General features: G+C 38.8%; 1 protein-coding gene and 1 long non-coding RNA gene across 3 annotated transcripts; both read left to right on the top strand.

Moving 5' to 3' along the window:
- Positions 1 to 2,687: 2,687 nt before the first annotated feature.
- On the top strand, positions 2,688 to 19,877 carry LOC147869200 (alpha-mannosidase At3g26720-like). Of its 2 annotated transcripts, XM_087327259.1 has the most exons (30): positions 2,697 to 2,774; positions 3,726 to 3,965; positions 4,547 to 4,630; positions 4,775 to 4,863; positions 4,959 to 5,133; positions 5,340 to 5,459; positions 5,708 to 5,791; positions 5,881 to 5,952; positions 6,040 to 6,153; positions 7,167 to 7,267; positions 7,787 to 7,880; positions 7,975 to 8,142; positions 8,224 to 8,373; positions 8,475 to 8,537; positions 8,626 to 8,682; positions 8,899 to 9,121; positions 9,199 to 9,320; positions 9,520 to 9,594; positions 9,750 to 9,809; positions 9,921 to 9,992; positions 10,125 to 10,172; positions 14,286 to 14,405; positions 15,778 to 15,843; positions 16,304 to 16,416; positions 16,519 to 16,609; positions 18,639 to 18,752; positions 18,930 to 19,022; positions 19,142 to 19,189; positions 19,389 to 19,457; positions 19,576 to 19,877. In XM_087327259.1, the coding sequence occupies exons 1-30, from the start codon at positions 2,763 to 2,765 to the stop codon at positions 19,771 to 19,773; spliced, it is 3,135 nt and encodes a 1,044-aa protein (XP_087183385.1). In that variant the 5' UTR covers positions 2,697 to 2,762; the 3' UTR covers positions 19,774 to 19,877. The 2 variants fall into 2 exon arrangements, with proteins under 2 accessions (XP_087183392.1, XP_087183385.1); XM_087327266.1 differs by lacking the exons at positions 18,930 to 19,022; positions 19,142 to 19,189; positions 19,389 to 19,457; positions 19,576 to 19,877 and having other exon boundaries at positions 2,688 to 2,774; positions 16,341 to 16,416.
- Positions 10,563 to 13,772, top strand: LOC147869201 (uncharacterized). Its single transcript, XR_015530476.1, has 2 exons — positions 10,563 to 10,641; positions 10,825 to 13,772. It is a non-coding gene; the product is annotated as an uncharacterized LOC147869201 (long non-coding RNA).
- Positions 19,878 to 21,740: the final 1,863 nt, after the last annotated feature.

Raw genomic sequence — 21,740 nt, 5'->3', positions numbered from 1 at the left:
TAGAGCCTCGTAGTTCCGGCAGGCGGCTTCTACGAAGCCCGTCTTCTCCTCGACCGGGTCGCTCCACCCGGTTATTTCCCGGACCCGTTTCTCAGCGCGGTCCGCTTCATCTTCCCTCAGTCGTGCGCCGGCGAGGCCTTCCAGCATTGCCGACCAGAATCCGTCTTTGCTCTCCTTTCGGGCCTCGCTGCCCCCGACCCGAATACCGGCCGACGCCGAGTAGTGGATGGCCTCCACGTGTCGGGCCGCTACCTCTTCCATCAGTCTCTTCATACCTCCTCGCCCGTCGTTTCGGTTTAGGGCCCTTCTGGTATCGCCGGCATGCACCCGGCCTTCCCACAGGTACACCACCCGGTTCCTCAACGCCTCTGCGAAATCGCCGCAGTCCTTCCGAATGTGGCCGACCTCGTCGCACCACATGCACCTGTTCCCTGCTGCCGGCCGTCGGTCACGAGCCGGTTCACCGCCTTCCCTTCGAGTTTGGGCGATCTGGAGATCCTTTATCGCCCGCGTCAACTCCTCCAGCGCTGCTACTCCGGACGAGTCATTGACCATGCCGGTCGAAGCCGAACCGGTTTCGAGCCACTCCCGGGTCTCTGCCCTTCGCCCTTGTGGTGCCGGTTCAAGCCTCCTTGCTGTGACAGAGCCCGCTCCGGTCACCCCGTTGTCAGCCCATTCTCGCCGTTTGTCGAAACGGCCACAGACTCTCGTAACCGCAGCCCAGTCGGTCGTCAGCCCGTCTTCGGTTTCTAGCAAGGAGCCGACTTGATCCCGGTCCCGCTCGTCCACCGACTTGACGAACAATAGGACCCGGTTCGTATCCAGAACGGTTCGGTCAAGCGCCGAAAGGCGCGCAAAGCGTTCCTCAAACTCCCGGAGGAGTGCCAACGCGTTTCTTCCCTTGCCGGGGGACTCCACCCATTCCATGAAGTCCCGTTTCGAAAGCCAGAGCGCGTCGTCCAGCCCGTATTTTTCTAGGAGTCGGCCTTTGAACTCCTCCCAGGTACGGCTCTCCGCCCGTACCTCGAGCACCTCCGCATGGATGCTCGGCATCGCCACTCGAGGGAACCCGGCAAGACGCCTCTCTTCCGGAATGTCCCGCATCAGCATTTCTGCCCCGTAGGACGCCAAATACTTCGTAGCATCCTTTCTGTTGAACCGGCCGATCGTACCGACGACCACCTCAATGGCTCTGTCGAGGGCGCCGGTGCCCTCGTGCGCGCTCAATATCCGATCCACGGCCGAAGCCATGGCCTCTGCAAGATCCGACCCCTTCATCTTCTGCTCTTCTGCCGCCTCTTTCATGTCGGGTTCACCAAGATGTTGAGGTATTCCTCGCGGATGCGTGGAATGAGGCGGGACCTCGGGGGTCTTGTACCGAACAACAAGAGAGAAAGGAGAAGGGAAGAGACCCACTAGGTGCGAGCGTAGATCCATAGGGACACGACCCTTCGACACGAAGACGCGAGCGGGAAACCAACATAGAGAGACACGAATGTATGTATGTATATATTAACAGAGACAAACAACAAGAAGCACGAAGTCGGTTACAACCGAACGGGCCGGCGAACAGATGCCAATGCCTGTTCGCAAACGCTCAGAAAGAAAGGAGTAGGTTGGAGGTGCTGCCGGAAGCACTCGGGCATTCCTCAGAGCAGCGCGAGCCTCACGAAACCTGCACAGAAAGAGGCTACGGAGTATGGAAGAGAGAGAAGCCTTCGACCGACAACCCGACAACACTTCGTCCTCTCTGATCCCGCGATCCCTTCCCCCCTCCTCGTCTCCCTCCTTTTATAGGCAAGGAAGGAGCCGTTTCCCATTAACTTCCTACCTACCGAATCTACCTACCTAGGATCTTCTATGTACAATATAAGGCGTACGTGCATGAAGAGCCGGTTCCTACGCTCCGGTGCACCGATTCCGCTTGTGGATGGTTTTCTTCACGACAACGTGACCATGAGAAGGTTCGATGTTTGCATTGTGATGGCTTGATGTTGACTTCAAGGGACTCGAATATTACATGTTGTAAAAATTGTGGTTGCATTTTGCCATCAACCCCCCATAATCTTATTGCTCATATTGTGTGTGGATTTCATTTTAGGTTTTCTAAATTAGATTTTGATTGTCGAGATTTGAAGTTTTAAACTTTTGTGTAAGTGTTATTTGAAGCTTGGAGACATAAGTTTGTTTGATTTTTGAGTTTTAAGTTTTACGTTTTGTGAAAGAGGCTTGGTGAAGAGGTTGTCGGAGAGTGGGGCTCTCTGATGACAGTGGTTGTCAGAGAGTCGGGTTCTTGGTGACAAAGAAGGGCTTCTGGTGACAAATGTTGTCAGATTTCTAACCACATCGGACAGTGTAGATCGCACGCGCCCTCAGCTAGGCGAGCGAGCTGCACAGTTTGTGCCCGCGATTCCCTTGTTTACCCTCTTTAATATTTGGTAGTAGTTAGACACGAGCCTATGCGCATGCCATGCCATCCAAATGTGAAAAGAGAGTCGAGTCTAGTCTAGTCTAAGTACATAAGTAAGTGTGGGTGTGTCAGTCGCCTAAAGCTCTCTTTTTCTTTTGCAGCAAGCACCCATCATTGTATTTGTAGCACGCACATGGTGGTACACATACAATACATATGTGAAGTGCAGTTTACGACATCTCTCATTCAAATGCATCACCATCCTTCTTCTGCTTCACCAGAACTACACATCGAAATTAGAAGGAGAGAAGAAGGACCAGCGCGCCTCATTCCCAATCATCGTAGCCCATGAATGGCTCCACTCGTAAGCCCTACTCACTCTGTTCTCAACCTCTGTTTTTAGTATTAGCTCCTCTTATGGAATTGATATATGTAACTCGGACATTTCTTCCGGCTCCCTTATGCCACAAAAGTTTTGTATTTCTTCCGATGCTTTGATTTGATTGAGAGAGAGAAGAGCTCCGATCATGCCATACTTGACGTGGCTGCGCCAATTGTTTGGTGTATGCGAGGTCGTTAATTTGATACACCGGTGAAGCATGTAGCATACAAAGTTGATACATGGTCTAACAAAGATTCTCAAAAGTAAGGATTCAAAACTGCAACCTTGTGTTGATAGCTGAATAATATAGCTGACCACTACGGTAAGCCCATTGAAAAAATAAAAGAAATAATTAAGATTTCCTGGTGGAGACCAGAAGCCCACGTGTTTGAGAGTTCAATCTCTACATTTCATAATGGCATCTAACAGATGATATTTGAATTTGAACCCAGATATGCATGGATCACTAGTTAACATGGCTTACCACTAGGGTATAACCAAAATGAATAGACGGATAGACTGTATCATCTTTGTTGGAGGTATCAGAGGAAAGTGAAACATTTGGACATAGTACGTGTAGAGTTGGTTATAAGTGACTTTCAATGCTCTAGGATTTTTGTAATGAATGTTGCGATTGAGCGTGCACCAATTGCGTTTGGGAGATAAATGGGTTGGTAAGGCTGTCCAGTGGAGACCAGAAGGTGATGCATCTGTTCAACCTATATATTTGGTAAATTGCCGTAGTCAGTGATATTCTGACCTGGATGGACAGGTTAACAATAAATAAACACATGGCATACCACTAGGATACAGCCATAATATTATCCCTGAACGTTAGTGTTGCATCTGAAAATGTGTGTGAGAGCGTTTTCATGAACATGAAGAACACGTTAAATCCAACAATGTCTTTTTTTTGTTTTGGTGAATCTATAGATGAATGGACTTCTTGTAGTGTGGCTTCTTCTGCTTCCCTATGTTTTTACCATCTCTAGTGCTGCGCTACTTGGACGGGGAGTTTATTCCCAACAATCATGTGATGAATGGATTTACAACACCACTGCGGTGCCAGTTCAAGGAAAGATCAATGTGCATCTTGTTCCACATACTCATGATGATGTTGGGTGGCTAAAAACTGTTGATCAATACTTTGTTGGCTCGAATAATTCAATCCAAGTGAGCTTTCTGGAGGCCTTTCATCATTCTCAATGTCTTTTATAAGAAAGCAATTGGATTTTCTCATTGTTTTTCAATGCTACAAATAGGAACGTTCCAGTTTTTTCTTTTATATTTTTTCTGCTACATGGTAGCTGTTTTTCCTAATGAATATAGGGAATTGCTGTTTTGACGTTTTTTTTTCAAATAACCATTTCATAATTTCAGAGAGTTCTACCTTGTGTATTGTAGATTGAAGATACCTTCACAAGCATTAAGTGTCCTCTTTGTACAAAGATTATGCATTGTGACTTGGAGATACCTTCACAAGCATTAAGTGACCTCTTTGTACAAGGAAAACAGGACAGAATATTTACCTTGATTGTATGCGAAGAAAATTAACTCGTAATGACCTTCTTCTGTGCTTACAGATCTTAGAAAATTAGCTTTTTTCGAATATATGTTGAATTTTTATTTTAGATCAAGCAGATGATCAATCTGGCCATTAATGTGACGAACTGCTTAAGCAAGCAGGAGCTAGCTGATGCTCCATTTCTCAGATAAACAATATAAGATTCTAAAGTATTGATGTGTCATAACAGGTTGCTGCGGTACAATATATTCTTGATTCGGTTATTTCGGCGCTGCTGGCGGATCCAAATCGCAAGTTTGTTTATGTTGAACAGGTAATTGGTGTACATATTTGCTATGTTTTTGTCTATTTCATATCTTTAAGGTCATTTAAATATCAATTGTCACTTCTGTACATTTTCAATTAAAAATTTCCTTCTTCGCTAGTTCAGAAAATTTCTATTTACTTCTATATGCAGGCGTTTTTTCAAAGATGGTGGAGACAACAAACATCTGTGACAAAGAGACATGTGAAAGAGCTCGTGGATAGAGGACAATTGGAATTCATGTAAAATTTCTATTATGTGAGTTTGCTTTTATTAAAATTGTGTCTCAAAAATTGGATCTAAAGGTATTTTATTCTTGTCGAATGGCACTGAGCAGAAACGGGGGATGGTGCATGCATGATGAGGCAACCACTCATTATATAGATATGATAGATCAAACTACTCTAGGTCATAGATACATCAAGGAACAGTTTGGTAAGGTGCCTCGTATTGGATGGCAAATCGATCCCTTTGGACATTCAGCTGTACAGGCATATTTGCTCGGTGCTGAGGTTAGAATATCATTGAAAATAGATTAAAAGGTTGGATTAATAGGAGATAAATAATACTTTGAATCTAGCTTTCATGTTTGTTGTTGTAATCTTTCGAATCCATGCACTGAAATCACTGTGTCGTGGAAAAACTGATAAAGATGAAAATTGATTTCCATAGAAAAGTCTTATCTAGCTAGCTAATTTGTTTGCTCCATAATGTGCAGGCTGGGTTTGATGCAGTTTTCTTTGCAAGAGCAGATTTTCAAGATATAATGAAACGTAGAAAAGATCGTACTATGGAAACCATTTGGCGAGGTTCAAAATCGCTAGGGTCCTCATCGCAGGTGTAGTTTCTTTTCTTTTTCATGAAATTGCCACTATTATTATTATTATTATTATTATTATTATTATTATTATTATTTTCTTCTCTCCCCTTCCCTCTCCTCCCTTTTTCCGGAACCACAAATAATATATTGAGACCTTGTGGCAAAGAAAAGTATGCCTTGTGGTGTACATTGAGACTGTTGGAGTCCTTTTAATAATTGCAGCCATTCTCAACCATCGTTCCAAGATAGTGTATAATTTAATGCAGATATTTTCTGGTGTGCTGGCAAACCATTATGAGCCTCCAGATGGGTTTAGTTTTGATGTGCATTCCGATTGTCCTCCAGTTCAGGTTGATATGTCTAATAGAAGCAGGCCAGAAGATTTTATCTATAGTCATGATTTATTTATATATTACACATCATTAAATTACTTTAACAGGATGATCCTCGGATTTTCGATTATAATGTAAAAGAGAGGGTGGATCTTTTTGTCGAACGTGCACTAGAGCAGGTGAACATCTCATGTTGTTTAAGTTCATTGAGTGGTGCATCTGGTCCATCTGTAATTTCTTAATATTATAGAACATTGCATGTGTAGGCTAAAGAGTTTCGGACCAATCATTTGATGTGGACCATGGGAGATGATTTTTCTTATGAATATGCGCACACATGGTTCAAGCAGATGGATAAACTTGTGCACTATGTAAATAAGGTATAATAGTGGTGTGGTATGTTTATTTATTTAGTTGTTCTACATATAAGAATCTTGCTTGTGGAGGGTTGGTTGGAAGCAAGACAATGTGATATGATGGAATAACTAACCCCAGAATAAGAACATGTAAAGGTAAATGATGAATATTCGAAGAAACAAACGTTAATATTATACAGACCACTCCAGGAAGTTGAAGGGATTATCTAAGAGTTAGATCTGAACCTAAGTTCCATTATTTATTTTTAGGAATCAATTAAATATAACTTTGAGTTTTAGCTTTTGATCCATATCTATTATTATGGAAATTTAAAAGTTTTAAACTAAGTATGACATCTCCCTTTGATCTACTCATAAATATTACATGGATTATCTGTATTCTGCTTTTAAAATGTTCATTTGTCTGAAGGTGCAATCTGTGTAACCTGTCTTTTCTATCCTTGCATTTTACTATGCCTGCCTTGTGTGCTGGGATACTTAACTGCAACCTATCTAACTGTCATTTCTTGATGTGGCGACATATTTATAAATTATGGTGTAAAAGAGAAGTTATCTTAGTCAAAAAAGATGTCTTCTGTATTTCATTTAGGTCTAAGAAGATGTCTTCTGCTTTCATAGAACAGTTTGTGAGACTTCCTGTTTGTTTGGGTCTCATAGAGCATAGCTGCCTCTGAGATATGTTTGGTACATCTTTCTTCTTTGGTTTTTTACTTGATTGCCTTCTTGTGATGTCAAGAATGGTTATTCTTTATAAACCCTAAACCTTAGCCTCGTTGCTTTTCCGTACTTGGATTTTATTTTTATTTTCTCTCCAGTTGGATGTGACTAACTTTCTGTTTCATCAAAAAGTTTCTTCTAATCAGTCTTAGTAATGGTACAACCAAACATCCACATTCTATTTTAATAGTAAATGTTTTCTCTATCTAGTTTGCCTGCATTGGTTGTAATAATATAAGCCTTGTAGTTCAGTGAATGTGTTCTCCACTTACTTTTGTTTGTTTGCCTAAATTTTGTAGGATGGACGTGTTAACACCTTGTACTCTACCCCATCAATTTATGTGGACATGAAGGCAGACGCTAACATTACGTGGCCAGTAAAGTTAGGCGACTATTTTCCGTAAGCTTACTCTTCATCCGTCTTCATCTAATTTATTGGTACATTGGATGCTTTTTCTTTGCATGTGGAAGAGTCTGTAGAGTCATATGGCATCATATCTGTTCTAGAGAAAGAAATAAGTATGAATTTTCTCCTATAAAATCGTATTTGGAAGCCAAATGGATTTTAGAACTTATTGGATACCTAATAGATCCTGCTGAGCATATTTGACAGTATAAAAACAGTTTTGGATGTTCCTTGTTCAGGAATCAGGGTGTGTGCTGCCTCCAGTGGTCCTTTTTGGGAAATCAACTGTTGACCACATCTCAAAAGCTAAATTTTCTTGATTACTAGCTTTTTATGGCATGAGCATTCCAATATTATAGCCATATACCTTAGAAGCTAGGGCTTGTTAGCTAATATATCCGTATATTTAGTGCTTCTTCTGCGTCATCAATAAACGTTTTTTGCAGTAACTATTTATAAAGGCCACTGTAGATTTGGAAAATAGTAAGTTGAGTACATGTTTTTATGTTTTAGATATGCAGACAACGCAAATGGTTATTGGACTGGATATTTTACAAGTAGGCCTTCTTTGAAGGGATATGTGCGCAAAATGTCAGCGTATCTGCAGGTAAGTAGTTGTCATCTCTTTGAAATATAAATGGAATATAATCCTTTTCTTGGTTTCCATTTCTTGCCTAAGACTTCAATGCACGATCTTTCAGGTGTCAAGACAACTTGAGTTCATCGTTGGAAGGAAAAACTTGGGGCCTAACACAGATTCTCTAGAAGAGGCAATGGCTATCCTCCAACATCATGATGGTGTGACGGGAACTGAGAAGCAGCATGTTGCAGATGATTATTCCAAGAGACTTGCAGATTCGTCTTGTGAAGTAAAACCCCAGAATTTTTCTTTCAGTTTGTGTAAGCAAGAGATTTTTTTATGCTCTCCCTATTAATGAGGTTTTTGGCAGGCAAATGATGTCATTAATGCAGCACTTTCTCAACTCATTTCTGGGAATTTTTCATCTTATTTTCATTATGGGAATAGAAATATCAATGGAGAGATGCATCCTGGTTCATCTCAACAACGATTTCTAAAAGATGGCATAAATTTCCAGCAAGTATACTAGAGTTTTAGAAGTGCTTTCTAGCTTGTTTACATTTTCCATTCCTCTTACACCTTAATAATTGTGTTTCGACAACTTTTCATGCATTTTTTCAGTGCCCTTTATCCAATATCAGTTACTGTCCGCAATCAGAGGCTGATCTTGCTGGGAAAACCTTGGTATTAAATTCTGATTTGATTTTCTTCTTTGCGTGAGACCTGTTTATATGTATAATAACATCTGGTGTAAGTGGTATACTTTGTCTAGGTGGTGGTCATGTATAACTCTCTTGGGTGGCAGCGAAAGGAGATTGTTCGGATTACTGTATGTTTATCTCTTTGAGAATACTATATCATAAAGTTTTACTGAGGATTCTTTGATAATGTTCACATTCTGAGTATCCATAATTTGAATCAATAATTCTGTTTAAATGATCCAAAATTTGTAGTATCATTGTGCTCGTTCTTTTGGAGAAATCTGAAATGTGTTCTAGAATCTGTATTTACCTAACATGTGATAATGGCATATGTCTGTTGACAGGTTTCAAATTATAAAGTCAGTGTTTTTGATTCATATGGTAATGGGGTACCATCACAGATTGTTGTTCTCAGTCATGCTTCAGAAAGGTTGAGACAGAGACATCTCAAAAGCATTTATGGAAATGCTATATCAGAAAAGCTTGTTTATATTCTTGCATTTGAAACTGTATGTCCGCCATTAGGGTATTCAACATACTATATAAAACCATCTCAGAATGATACTTGTAAGTTTCTATTTGTTTCATTTGAACTGTTTGCATCTCTAGATTGTTCTATCTCCAATATGTGGGTACACTGTCAGTGTCTGCAGAGTACTCAATCCTACAAGAGAGTGCAAATCAAGATATTGTATTAAATTCAACTTCTACCGATTTTTTATTTTCATCAACTGGACTTCTTGAAAGAATAAAGCAGAAGGATTGTGTAAGTGGAGCTTTCACATGTATTTGTGAGATGTGGAAGTGATACTGCTCAATTGACATATGTTCCCTAGCAGTTCTGTGAATGATGTTCCTATAAATTTTTATTCCTGTAGCATTGACATTTTTTTATGTCCAACATGACATCTAGCTTAAAATAGTAGTCTAGATATCAGCTTATTTATTCTGGATTTTCTCTGTAGGTTGATATATCTGTACAGCAATCATACTGTTGGTATAATGCTAGTGATGGGAATACAGACAAGACCCATGGCCAGGTTTGTTTATTAAGTGGACTCACTCACACATCCAACAATCCTACTGCAGTAGGAGGCATAATGAATTATTGTCTTTCAAGGGAGTCCTTGGTGCAAATTTGGGAGAATGTGTCTTAATATAGTCCTCTCTGACTGAAATTTTCAATGTCTGCCAGGCATCTGGAGCCTACGTTTTTCGACCTAATTCCAGTACATGCTTTCCATTGAACAACACTGTAATTTTCTGTTTCCATATATAATTTTTAAAGTTTCTTTAAGGAGCATTTCTGGAATAACTCATTAGATTAATCATTGAAAATATATCAGTTCTATTTGTCTATCTGCAGATGACCTTTTCAGTTGCTAGAGGGCCTATCATGCAAGAGATCCACCAGAAAATCACATCTTGGATTTCCCAGGTTCAAATTTTGTTTGGATGGAATGATGCCTAGATTTCTTGGAGGGAATTGTATCATTTACATCTTGTTGTGCCATATTTCTTCTTATGTAGGTAAATATTTTATGACTAATGAATGCTTTTTTCAATGCAGATTGTAAGGATCTACAAGGATTCTGAGCATGCAGAGATAGAATTCACAGTATGTAGATTGCATTTATCACATCCCTATCTTTGAGAATGTAAACAAGGAAATTTACATAGTTATATTCTTTGTCGTATTGGTTTTTGTTCCTTTTGCCATACCAAAATTATTTGATCCGATCTTCTGGGTTTTCTGTCATATCTGATCCTCTCTGTTTTCTGCAAACTCTGATCCTCTGAGTTTTCTGCAATTTCTAACTAATCTCTGTGTTCTCTTTGCCTAATCTCTATGTTCCTGGTTTCACACTGTTCCCTCTGCCCTCTGCCCTCTGCATTTCTCCGACAATATCCTGTACCCGCTGTCCTAACTACAGGACACCATGGATTCTGAATGGACAACAAATGAAGATATGGATCTCAACACCCACGAAGATGGTCCAGATTCATGGAAGAAAAGGATGGGATTGAAGCACCCTGGGTAGCACTAGAAGGTGCACAAGGCACCCAAAGTGCAGGTTCCATTTGATGTCATCATCCATATCTGCAAGTAAAGACATGCACTACAGGATGAAGAGACGAAAAGTCATCATTCCCATTGTCATTCTCATGATTGACTACATTCATCCATAGAAGGAAAGGATGGGATAAAAGCATCCCGGGTGATGCTAGAAGGGCACAACAAGGCATCCAAAATGCAGGTTCCACTTGAGGCCATCATCTATATCTGCAACTAAAGTATGTGCGCTAAAGCATGAAGAGACGAAGAGTACATCATTCCCATTGTTACTGTCATGGTTGACTACATTCACTGCTTCAATTTTAACATTGCAACTTCAATTTTAAACAATTTACTCGAGATTCAATCGATGTGTATATATGTGGAATATATAATAGCATCCTAGATTTGGATCCTTTCACACCCCTAGGTGAAGTTACACAAGGATTGTCAAAATTAATGCATAAAGCAGCCACAAATGCCTTTACCAACACAATGGACAATGTCCCCTTGGTAGAGTCATACAAAATAGTTGGTATGATGAGGAATATTGTGATACAAGGAGATGCTTGTAACACGAAGTAACTCCGGGTATTTATACACAACGCCTTGTGGGGAAGAAGAAGAGATTGTATTTAGCTAAATTTGAAGATACTTTTTATTGCTTGTTTCTAGAACAAGAAAGTAAAAGAGCATGGAAATGTTTAATGAGAGGCAACCTACCACACAACTGACCTCATCTCAGGTGGGCATGAATATGCAAAGGTACTTTATGATATTCCGAGCAGCCTTCAATTCCCCACCCACATGGCTCACACTCACATGAATGCACCTTTTATACTTACAAAAAGTAAGAAATGCCATTGATCAGTTACAATTTGAGAAGGCTTAGGATCATGGTGGATTGGTAGGTGAGCACTTCATCTATGCCTGTGAGTGACATCTTGCTCGCATTCATGCACACATATTTAATAGAGCTATGTGTGAAGGTTTCCCTACAAGATGTACAGAACATACCATTGTGCCATTCCTCAAGAGTGGAGACCCCATGATGCCGAGCAACTATAGGGAAATCATGGTTGGCCATTATGTGGTGAAACTATGTGGCTCAATCCTAGAGTCAGAATTTGAGTATATGGGCAGAGCGAAGTTGCTGCCATTCATCTGAACAGGCAGGATTTTGGAAGGGGTTCACAACTTTGGATCACATATTGACCCTCCGAGCCCTTATTGAGGAGGGCAGAGCTCATAATAAGAGGATTTATTGCTACTTTGTGGATTTCTGAAAAGTCTTTGACACTATGCTAGGTGCTGAGCTTATGCAATGGCTAGAAGCCCTTGGTGTCCCTATAGAGATGCAATCGGCAATCTATACACTATGCGAATGTGTGTAAGGAAAGGTGTGGTCTCCCAATGGGTTGTCATATGCTGTGGCTAACACAATTAGAGTAAAACAAGGATGCCCACCATCACCCAGTCTCTTCAGTCTCTACATGATAAGGTATCGCATTACATAGAGAGATTTGGGGGTTCTAGAGCCTGCCTGGCGGCAGGTATAGCTATACAAAATGTTACTAGATGCTGATGATTTTGTGCTGATTTCTGACTCTCCGGAAGGACGATAGAGACATTTAAATGCCTTAAAAGTATTTTGTATGGACAAAGGTTTGTCTTTAAACATGGATAAAACTAAAGTGGTGGCATTTAACACCACTCAAGCATGGCTAACAAGATCAGAACCAGAATTTGTCGTGGGAGAGGAAAAGATGGCATACACAACGCTCCTACACATACCTAAGAGTAATATATATAGGGCCTAGGTTCTCATTATGGAGGTTTCTTGTGCCTGCTTTTATCATGGATATGCAGCCCTTGGTGCTCTCGAAAGACAATGTACACATTTATAGTTGCAAGAGCCATGGAATTGTAGCTATTTGATACACTTGTGACACTAACTCTTCTCTATGGAGTAGAAACCTGGGGACTGAGCCTGAAAAAGGCAAATAACTGGAAAGATTTAGCGAGACCTTAGTCTCAATCATTGCCCGCATGATAAGGGGCAAAGCATCGGTGCCCCATGATATAATCTTGGAACAGATGAGAGCAGTCCATTTAATCATCGAGGCGTTATTCTGATCGTGTATCCAACGTAATTGGGAGCTCCTTAAAGGAAGGTACTCAAGGTTGGCACAGATGTCATCAAGACAACTGGCTGAACATGGAAACATTCATTGTTGATATGCTGAAATGCAGCAATGGTTTGAGCCACATGGCATAAGGATAAATGCACTACCCTCGTTCCAATAACATGACCAAAGTGGAAAATAATAGAGTGATCTGAACTGATATTATTAACTTGGAAAACAAGATAACATGTATCAAACCCAAAATATCTCTTGGTAGGAAGACACTTTTTACACACATTAGAGGATGAATTCATCATTGGACCATCTTATATGGGCATACATCTATCAGTTAGAGATTGGGAGTGGAATCTGAAGAACACTATGTTTGTCACTGAAGTGTTTTCTATAAAATAAGAGGGAGATACCATTATCTCTTTAAAGAAGGCATTGGGTCACTATGCAAGGGAATGGAATATGAGTCAGGACCGATGGTGCTTGGGGCTTTTCTTGCTAGAGCTCAAGAGACATAGGGAAAAGTGGAAGGACAACAGTACAGCCACACAAGCTCATCAAGAAAGAACAATCACAACTTCTTTTAGCCCTATCTCTCCTACTCATGCTACAAGTCAACAAATGGGCTCCCAAGCAGGACATAGCAACAGGGTTACAATAGATCAGGCAATAGCAACTTGTCGTACATGTAGGCCCCCAACCCATGGACCATGATCTCACCACCCTTGTCATCGAGAAATAAAGGCCATTACCTCCTGCCATTGCAAGTGCTTCCCTCACTTCAGGGACCTCTCTAATCTGGATCAACCTATGCTAGAGATATTTGGAAGACAAAAATTACTACATGCCTGAATTGAGAACAAGATTTTTAGTCTCTTTTTATGTTATTTACGTTTTTTTAAGTGGTAACATTTATTTATTTGGATTTTTTGTTCTCAAAGACAACACCATACTTCAGATGTAATCTCTTGTTTAGTCTCATAGGCCATTTTTGCTTTTTAAATGATGTTAATTTTTCTTTCTTTCTTTCTTGCAATCACCAATAAAAGAAGCAATACATATATCATCTATAGGCTATTGGCAATAGCATGTCATCACTTGTATGAGTTAGCCTAATCTTAATGAACTGGTTGTGTAAGCGGCACATACATTACTTGACAAAATATGGTTTTGTTTATGTGTCATCTTCAGAATCAAGAGGTTACAGGAATTCATAAAATTTCAGTACTATTAGTCTGAGTTATGATCTCCATTGCTTCTCAAATATTATGGGAAGCATCAATTTCTTTATACTTACATAGGCTCTGTCAGTTTACTGTATAGAATATATTATTCTACTTAGATTACAGAAAGAGGCCAATGATTGTATTATACTATAGAGTCTGGTAGGAATGTAGGATGACAAAAGGGAAAGAAATGTATGATAGTAGTGAGCGATAACTGTGGCTTAGCCAACATAACTACCAAGTATTAAATTCTGATTGTGTTTCTTAAATCATTAAATTCTGCTTGATTAACACATCATTCTATTTTACAGGTGGGCCCCATACCAATTGACGATGGTCTTGGCAAAGAGATTGTTACCAAGTTTTCTAGTGAGGTCACCAGTAATAAGGTCTTTTATACAGATTCCAATGGTCGAGATTTTATTAAAAGGGTAAGTGGTTATGAAAATTTGGTAGATGAACTTTGATAAGCGAGATGCTTGGTTTTTATAAGTAATGCCAGTGTTATGCATAACTGTGCAAGATTAATCATTGCTAATGATATAACTATACATGTATAGCTTAAGGATGCGGTTCACTTATACCTTTTTGCTTGGATGGGAAGTTACTTGTGGACATGATTTGTTTCAAGAAGTTCACTTCAACATATACTTTTTTCTCTAGAGGCATTTCTGGGAAGTTCATGCCTGAATATAATTGTGTTTCAAAAAGTGTATCTCAAAATATTCTTTGCTTCAAATTCCACTGCTTTCTATTAAATTTTGCGCATTCCGCCTGTGTATGATTTATTCTATTTGACGTCTTTATTTTATTTGTTTCAAATTCCAATGCTTTCCACTACATTTTGCATGTTCTAAATTGTGCAAGTTCAAGTAAATTTCAGATGATTTACTTTCCATGTACAAATGGCTGATGTTTTGTCATACGTTTTACTAAACTAGATACTTTCAGGGAACAAACCTCCAGGTATTGAATTACCTACCTTGTGTTGATAAAAAAACTTCTTGAATTGATCTTGAGCTTTAGTCTGAAATTTCTTCTTGCAGAAAGTATTCTTAAATTAATAGAGTTCAAGATTCTGAAAAATGCCACTTAATTCATAACTCATCATGTCACATGGTTTGCGATTCAAACTGAGAGTTCCATTATAATGTCCTTGAGCCTTAAATCAAGAATGAACTCAGAGCTTGATTTATGTTTTTATCGAAATCATACACGGATGATGCTTCCACAAGTTAATCTGGGATACCTCTGCTCTTGAAAGTAGCTGTGAAACCAACATCCTAGCATTAGGTTGGAACACCAAAGATATTCTATTAGCCAAATAAATGGGGAAAGTTGTTCAAGATTTTCATCTTGTTATCTTACTACCAAGGAGGACTTTCCTGGAACATTCTCTTTTGGAGCATGAACAACCTTATGTTGTATGTATCCTTATCCATGTGTGAGGTATGCATGGTTCAGATAAGCTACAAATAAAATCTCAAATATTTTACAAATACGGAATCATGTACAACGAACTTTTCGGGATTCTAATAGCAGTATATTGCTCCACTGTGTAACAATGTTATTGGGCAGATGAACTGCATAGTGTTAGGGCCTTAAGAACTTTTAGCGTAGATGAAGCATGTTGAATACTTGGTTACCATTGTTCAGTAATTGTGAATACTTGGACACAATCTTAGGGTTCAAAAGCTGATGGAGAATTATTTTAGTTTTATGTCCTAAAATTTCTTTTCTTCTAACAGGTCTATACTTCTTCAAGTATCGTAGTCTGTATTTTGATATGGTGTTTTGATACAGGTGAGGGACTATAGGGCTGATTGGCCATTAGAGGTGCATGAGGAAATTGCTGGAAATTATTATCCGGTAGGTATTGTTCTAAACCATAAAGCAAATTTCCTCTCTTGATGCTGTAGCTATTTGATGTTATGTATTTCAGTGAAGTTCAAATAGTCATTACTTACAAAATCGTCATATATTATGAATGGACCTCCTCATCCAACCTTGAGTTTTCAGTTTGTCAAACATGTCTTGTGTTGTTTCTCCTGAAGAGACTTCACGAATATAGCCAGCTGAAGAGAGAAAAATCTAAGTTGGGAGTCCTGAACTTTGTGCAATAATTGGCAAATAGAAAATCTTCTTGATGTTGTGTACTAGGAATTTACCTATATGGTTTGAAGAAGCCACTAGCTATGTTGGAGAAACAATGTCATCATGTATGCTTTTAGGGACCGTAGACCTGGAATTTATTATCTTTGAAAATTATTAACTTTAATGTTATCATGAGATCTGTCTTATGTTTTTATGCGCTTTATGAGTTGTGCAGCTGAATTCCGGAATTTATATCACGGACAATGTCACAGATATTTCAGTTTTGGTTGATCGTTCTATGGGTGGTTCTAGCATTACTGATGGTGGACTTGAAGTTATGCTACATAGGTGTGTACTAACTCTCTATTTCATGCTTCTTTCCGTAAGGTGAAGGCCAGTTCTCATACTTGAGACCTGTCTGCCCTAAATAACAACATGATATTCATGCAGGAGGTTGCAGTATGATGACAACAAAGGTGTCGCTGAACCTTTGAATGAGACAACATGTTTGGGTGATGGCAATGAATGCGAAGGCCTCATAGTAAGCTAGTATATCTTGTGCAGTGATGGTCTAGGGTCCTATTTGAAGACTCTGTACCCAATTCTATTTGATAATGACATGAGATCTATTATCTAGTTTTAGCAGGATGATCTCTCGAGATTTGAGACTCCAGGAGCTACGCATAGAAACACATACATAATGCAATGAGAATTCTAAGTGTGATTAATTGAGAAGAAATGTTATGTGGTGGAGTACCATCTCATTTTATTTTCATCAGATAGCCAATAAACAGGAAGAATTAAAAAATGCCAAAAAAAGGTCAAAATATGTCCAAGAAAACATAATGTATGTTGTAGAGTGACGTCTCATTTCTCATGTTGCTATGGTATTATGGTGTGCTCAGTGACAGCCTCTACTATGAGAAAATATTTCCTGTTTTGGGCCGATATGCCTATTGCCCTGTGACCATGGTTTAGGTTTACCAATTTATCAAGGACTTGATTACAATAAGGTTTTACCTAGAGCAGTGTAAGAGACCTGCAGGCAGGCAGGCAGACAGGGTTGTGCACCAGATGTGTACCTTACCAAAATGTCACAGGACATATGAAGGGAACAGATCTACAGAAGGGCAAGTGAGGGGGTTCCTCTAGGATCTCATGAACCTAACCAAGATCCTTGTATGAGTCTGCCGTTATCACTACACAAGATGAACCTAAGTTGCCGTAAATCAAAGTATCCTTCAGTGTGATGAGACTCCCAGCCAGTTACAGCACACGATTGCTGAAGTGCCCCCTGCCGATGATCAGAACAATGCAAGCCACAATATAGCATTGCAGACTTTCATGTAGTCCCATTGGGATAGGGGAGCGCCTCGCGATAGTGTCTGCTACCCTATCCCATTATCATTACTCCTGCTAGCTGAGTTGAGGTCACTAATTGCAGCATTGTTGACTTGATTTCTGTTTTGTAGGATGGACGTTAGACATTAGAAGCGCCTGTGAGCATAGGTTTGATCTAATGTCATCTTCTAGGACAGAAGATTTCTGTTAGCTGCAAAAGTTAAAGTTGTTACATACATAAAGGTGAATGCTCAAGAGAAGGGAAACGGTGTTGTTCTCTGCCCAAACACAATGAACAAACTGCCATGAGTACCGAGGATGGAAAATTAATGGACAGAAACATATATGTTGGCATCAGGATCCAAAATTCATCGTTAGATGAGAGAAAATGTTTGGCATTAAAAACTCAATCCAGGGAAAGTAACGATCTCCGCCAGAGATTTTGGGTATTTAATCTGGGATTCTGTCCGACCTGATTCTGGGGTTCTCCTCTTCCCGAAAGGAGCTCCAGAAAAGACTATTCAAAAGATGAAAATCTGAATATTTCACTGAAAAATCACATGCTACCTGGCGCCTTTTTAGGACCAAATTACCCAAGGACAAGGGAGGCAAGGCAAGGAAGTGATTACAGTCTCAAAGGGAAACTCTGGAAGGGAGAGATAGAACCATGAAATAGAAGAGAGAGGGCCAAAGGATGGCCTCCTGTTAGGGATGTTACAGTTCGCCTTTTTTCATTCATGTGAGAGAGATAGTAAATAATATGTATTAAGTGACTGCCATTTCACTTGCTGATATCTTATCCTGGCAAGGCAAGCAGGGACATGAATAACATGGAAATATAAACAGATCAAGTCTTTCCTCTAACCTAAATGAGATAGAGGTTTACTTTCAAATATAAATCATAGCCTCTAGAAACATGGGCTTAGAAGAAATGATTTCTATTTGACGTCTTCTATCCAGGAGTGGGTAAACCTTTTTATTTATATATAGAGATCATCAGCCAGTTCTTTTATTTGAAATTTTCTGATTTATTGAACATCAAGAAAGCAAAGCAAAGAAATGGTATACCTAACCTCAGCAGCATGAAACTAGAAGATAGATATTAAGGTGGTATTCATTGAGATAAAGAAGAATGTTGAGCTGCAATTCAAGTGTCCAAACTACTTTGTTAAATGCTGTGTTAAAAAATTCTTTTACAAATGCTTTTGCTGGTTGGAAATCTTGCACAGATTCAAGGAACCTTTCTTATGGGTGTTCATTTTTCCAAAAAAGCACCACAGTGGCGTCGTAACCTTATACAAAGGATGCTCTCTCCATTACAACTGTCATTCGCTGTGGTAGATGTAAGAACTAACTCAAGATTTGGTTTCCTTAACCCTTGATAAAAAAAATATCTTTTTAAACGTATTTGTCTCATTTATCGTAACAATTTAGCTGTATTTCAAATTTGTTCAACTCATTTTACATATCTCTATTTTGTTACGAGGTATTTTGTCTTGTTATTTATTACTTGATAACAGGATGAGGCTATAAAGGATGTGCATGTACCATCTTATTCAATAGTGTTAGATGGATATGAGTTACCGCCAAATGTTGCTATCATTACTCTTCAGGTTGGTTTGCTTTTGCACATTCATACAAGTATTTTCTTTTTTATTCTAATTTATCTCAAATTGTTTCCAAAATCTTTTAACATTCTCAAGAAGTTTTTATTTGATAAATTTTACCGCAGGAACTACATGATACAAGTGTGCTCTTGAGGTTGGCTCATTTATTTGAGGTATTCATATTCATACACAGATGTAGTTTCATTGGTCACAATTTTATGTATAAAACAATGATATCATCAATTTATCATCTCCTCTAATGTTCTGAATTGTGGATGGATGTACAAAAATAATATCATGAGTAAATCATCTCTTGCTACAAGTTGTAACACTCTTTTAAGAGAATCTCACTCCATTATGTCTCTTTCATAGAGTGAAGAGGATGATGAATTATCACGCGTCGCAGTAGTCAACCTCGAAAAGGTTTTCTCTAAGCGAAAGGTAGGAAATCTTTTTGTATTTTATTTCGACATCATACCACCTGAATAGCAAGCTCATTTACAGTATATTCTTTACTGTCATCAACCACTAATTTAAATATATTCTCCCCAAAGCACAGATTGAAGAAGTGGAAGAATTGTCATTGACGGCCAACCAGAAGAGGTCAGAAATGAGTGTGCTCAAATGGAGAATTGAGAATGAACCATTTGGAGATTACCGTTATATCAAGCGTAGCCAAGGGTTTGTTGAAAATGATTTTCTTGTCGAACTTCAGCCTATGGAGTTGAGAACATTCTCCATAGTTTTTGAGTCATAATGTCGTAAAATGTTTTATTTATCTTTTTATATGAAGAAATGCAACATATGAACATGTCATGTAATGTTTTATTTCCTAGAGAACCCTGATTATTAACTAGAAAATGTATACTAAATACATTTATACAAGTATATATATATATATATATATTATACTAGTGGGAGATGTTGAGTGTGAGGCAAAAGCCCAAGAAACAATATTTACAAGGACATTTATGATACCAGCATTTTTCAATTAGTTCAATTTAGATACTCGCATCAAAGGAATGTCATTTGCAAGGTTGGATGAGAGAAATATGGGATCATTCTTGCTCAATTATTTGCAGTGATGCTTCTTAGAAAGTTGGAAAAGGCTTTTAAAAACCCGCTTAAAAAGTAAGAACGTGTGCAATACATATTTGTAACTCTACTCATGTGATACCATATTTTGCAATACAGAATAGCATTTTAAATCTTAATAAAAATGTGAATTGTAGCATAGAAAATTCATTCACATGGTAGATAGGGTTGCTGCGACATGTTTACGTAAATTGTTATATTGTTAAGTTTTAACGTCATCAACATTTTACAGATGTATCATGGAAAGCACTTGGTTCGGAATGTATTGTTCAGAAAGCAACTCTAGTAAATTTATTCCAAGTTGTGTGAACAAAGCTCTACGGTAAAACCAAGCTGATTGAGAATAAACCTAAAAGGTTGATGGCTAAAGTTGTTGAGATCATTTAATAATCAGCACATGGGGTATGTTGACATTGTAACCTCTTGTATTGCAATATGACAATTGAAATGAGAACAAATTGTACAGTGTCATAGTAAAGTCATGATGTTTTGCCACTTACCTTCGCCTTGTGAATAGTGTAGGTACATGAGGCAATTTGGAAACTCGTCATTAACAATTTGTGTGCTGCTAATGTCTAGATATCAAAGTTGAAATAAGAACAAAATTGTACAATCTTGCACTAAGGTTAGGAAGTTTTGCCATTTACCCATTTACAATCCTAAATGTTATATCTACTTATTAATATAAGATTGGTAGGTAGGAGAAAGCGACAATTGATATTTGTGAGGGGCTATGCCAACTATACAAGAGGAAAGTAGAGTTAGTAGGTCATTACATCTATAGATGTATTGTATATTATTAATATTTGGGGCAAATGCCACTCTCAAATGCAAGATAATTTCAAGCTTGCATGGTATCATGAAATTCAAGGACAAAAATGTTTGAGATTTGAGATTTCAAGCCATTTGTTAGCAATATTAAAGTTTAGGGCACCCATGCACCTAGTAGATGTCTAATGACGTTAACTTGGTTGGCGCACACAATACAAGTCCTACAAGCCACAACTCACTTAAAACCCAAATAAACATTTAGGAGGCAAACAAGATCACCAAAAGGGATCATTTTGGAGGGAGATAATGAGCTCTGGCTAAGAGACATGTCCAATATTAAAGAAGGGAAAAGTACCATGATACCCTTGGGAATTCGTCTATTTATCAGAATGCCCCTGGAAGTTCCAAATTTACCAAACTACCCCTATGTCCAAAAAATTACACTTTATAAGGTAATTATACACTCAAATCTACAAGCCCTATTTACCAAAGATGGAAGAAATGGACCCGAACTAGCTTTACCAAATATTTGAGTGTATAATTACTTTATAAAGTGTAATTTTTTGGACATAGGGATAGTTTGATCAATTTGGAACTTCCAGGGGCATTCTGGTAAATAGACGAACTTCTAGGGGTATCCTGTTACTTTTCCCATTAAAGAATAGGGCATCCACACACCCAGTGAAACAAATCATGCTTTAATTTGATTCGCCCACATAATACAAGTCCTAAGAGCCACAACTCACTTAAAACCTAAATAGACTTTTAGGAAGCCAAAGATCACCAAAAGGGATCACTTTGGAGCAAGCTAAAGTGTTCAGGCTTAGGAGACATGTCCAATATTGAAGGATTGGGCAC

Source organism: Azolla caroliniana, unplaced genomic scaffold (assembly GCF_043228905.1).
Source record: "Azolla caroliniana isolate FFs.n. ecotype wild unplaced genomic scaffold, voAzoCaro1.0.p SCAF_1, whole genome shotgun sequence".
NCBI lineage: Eukaryota > Viridiplantae > Streptophyta > Polypodiopsida > Salviniales > Salviniaceae > Azolla > Azolla caroliniana.
The sequence above is the reverse complement of the archived record's forward strand: the minus strand, read 5'-3'. Positions and strand labels throughout refer to the sequence as shown.

Coding starts and splice junctions, on each gene's coding strand:
- LOC147869200 (XM_087327259.1), top strand. Junction 9,595..9,749: donor CAGACAAGACCCATGGCCAG/GTTTGTTTATTA, acceptor AATGTCTGCCAG/GCATCTGGAGCCTACGTTTT. Junction 9,993..10,124: donor TCACATCTTGGATTTCCCAG/GTTCAAATTTTG, acceptor TTTTCAATGCAG/ATTGTAAGGATCTACAAGGA.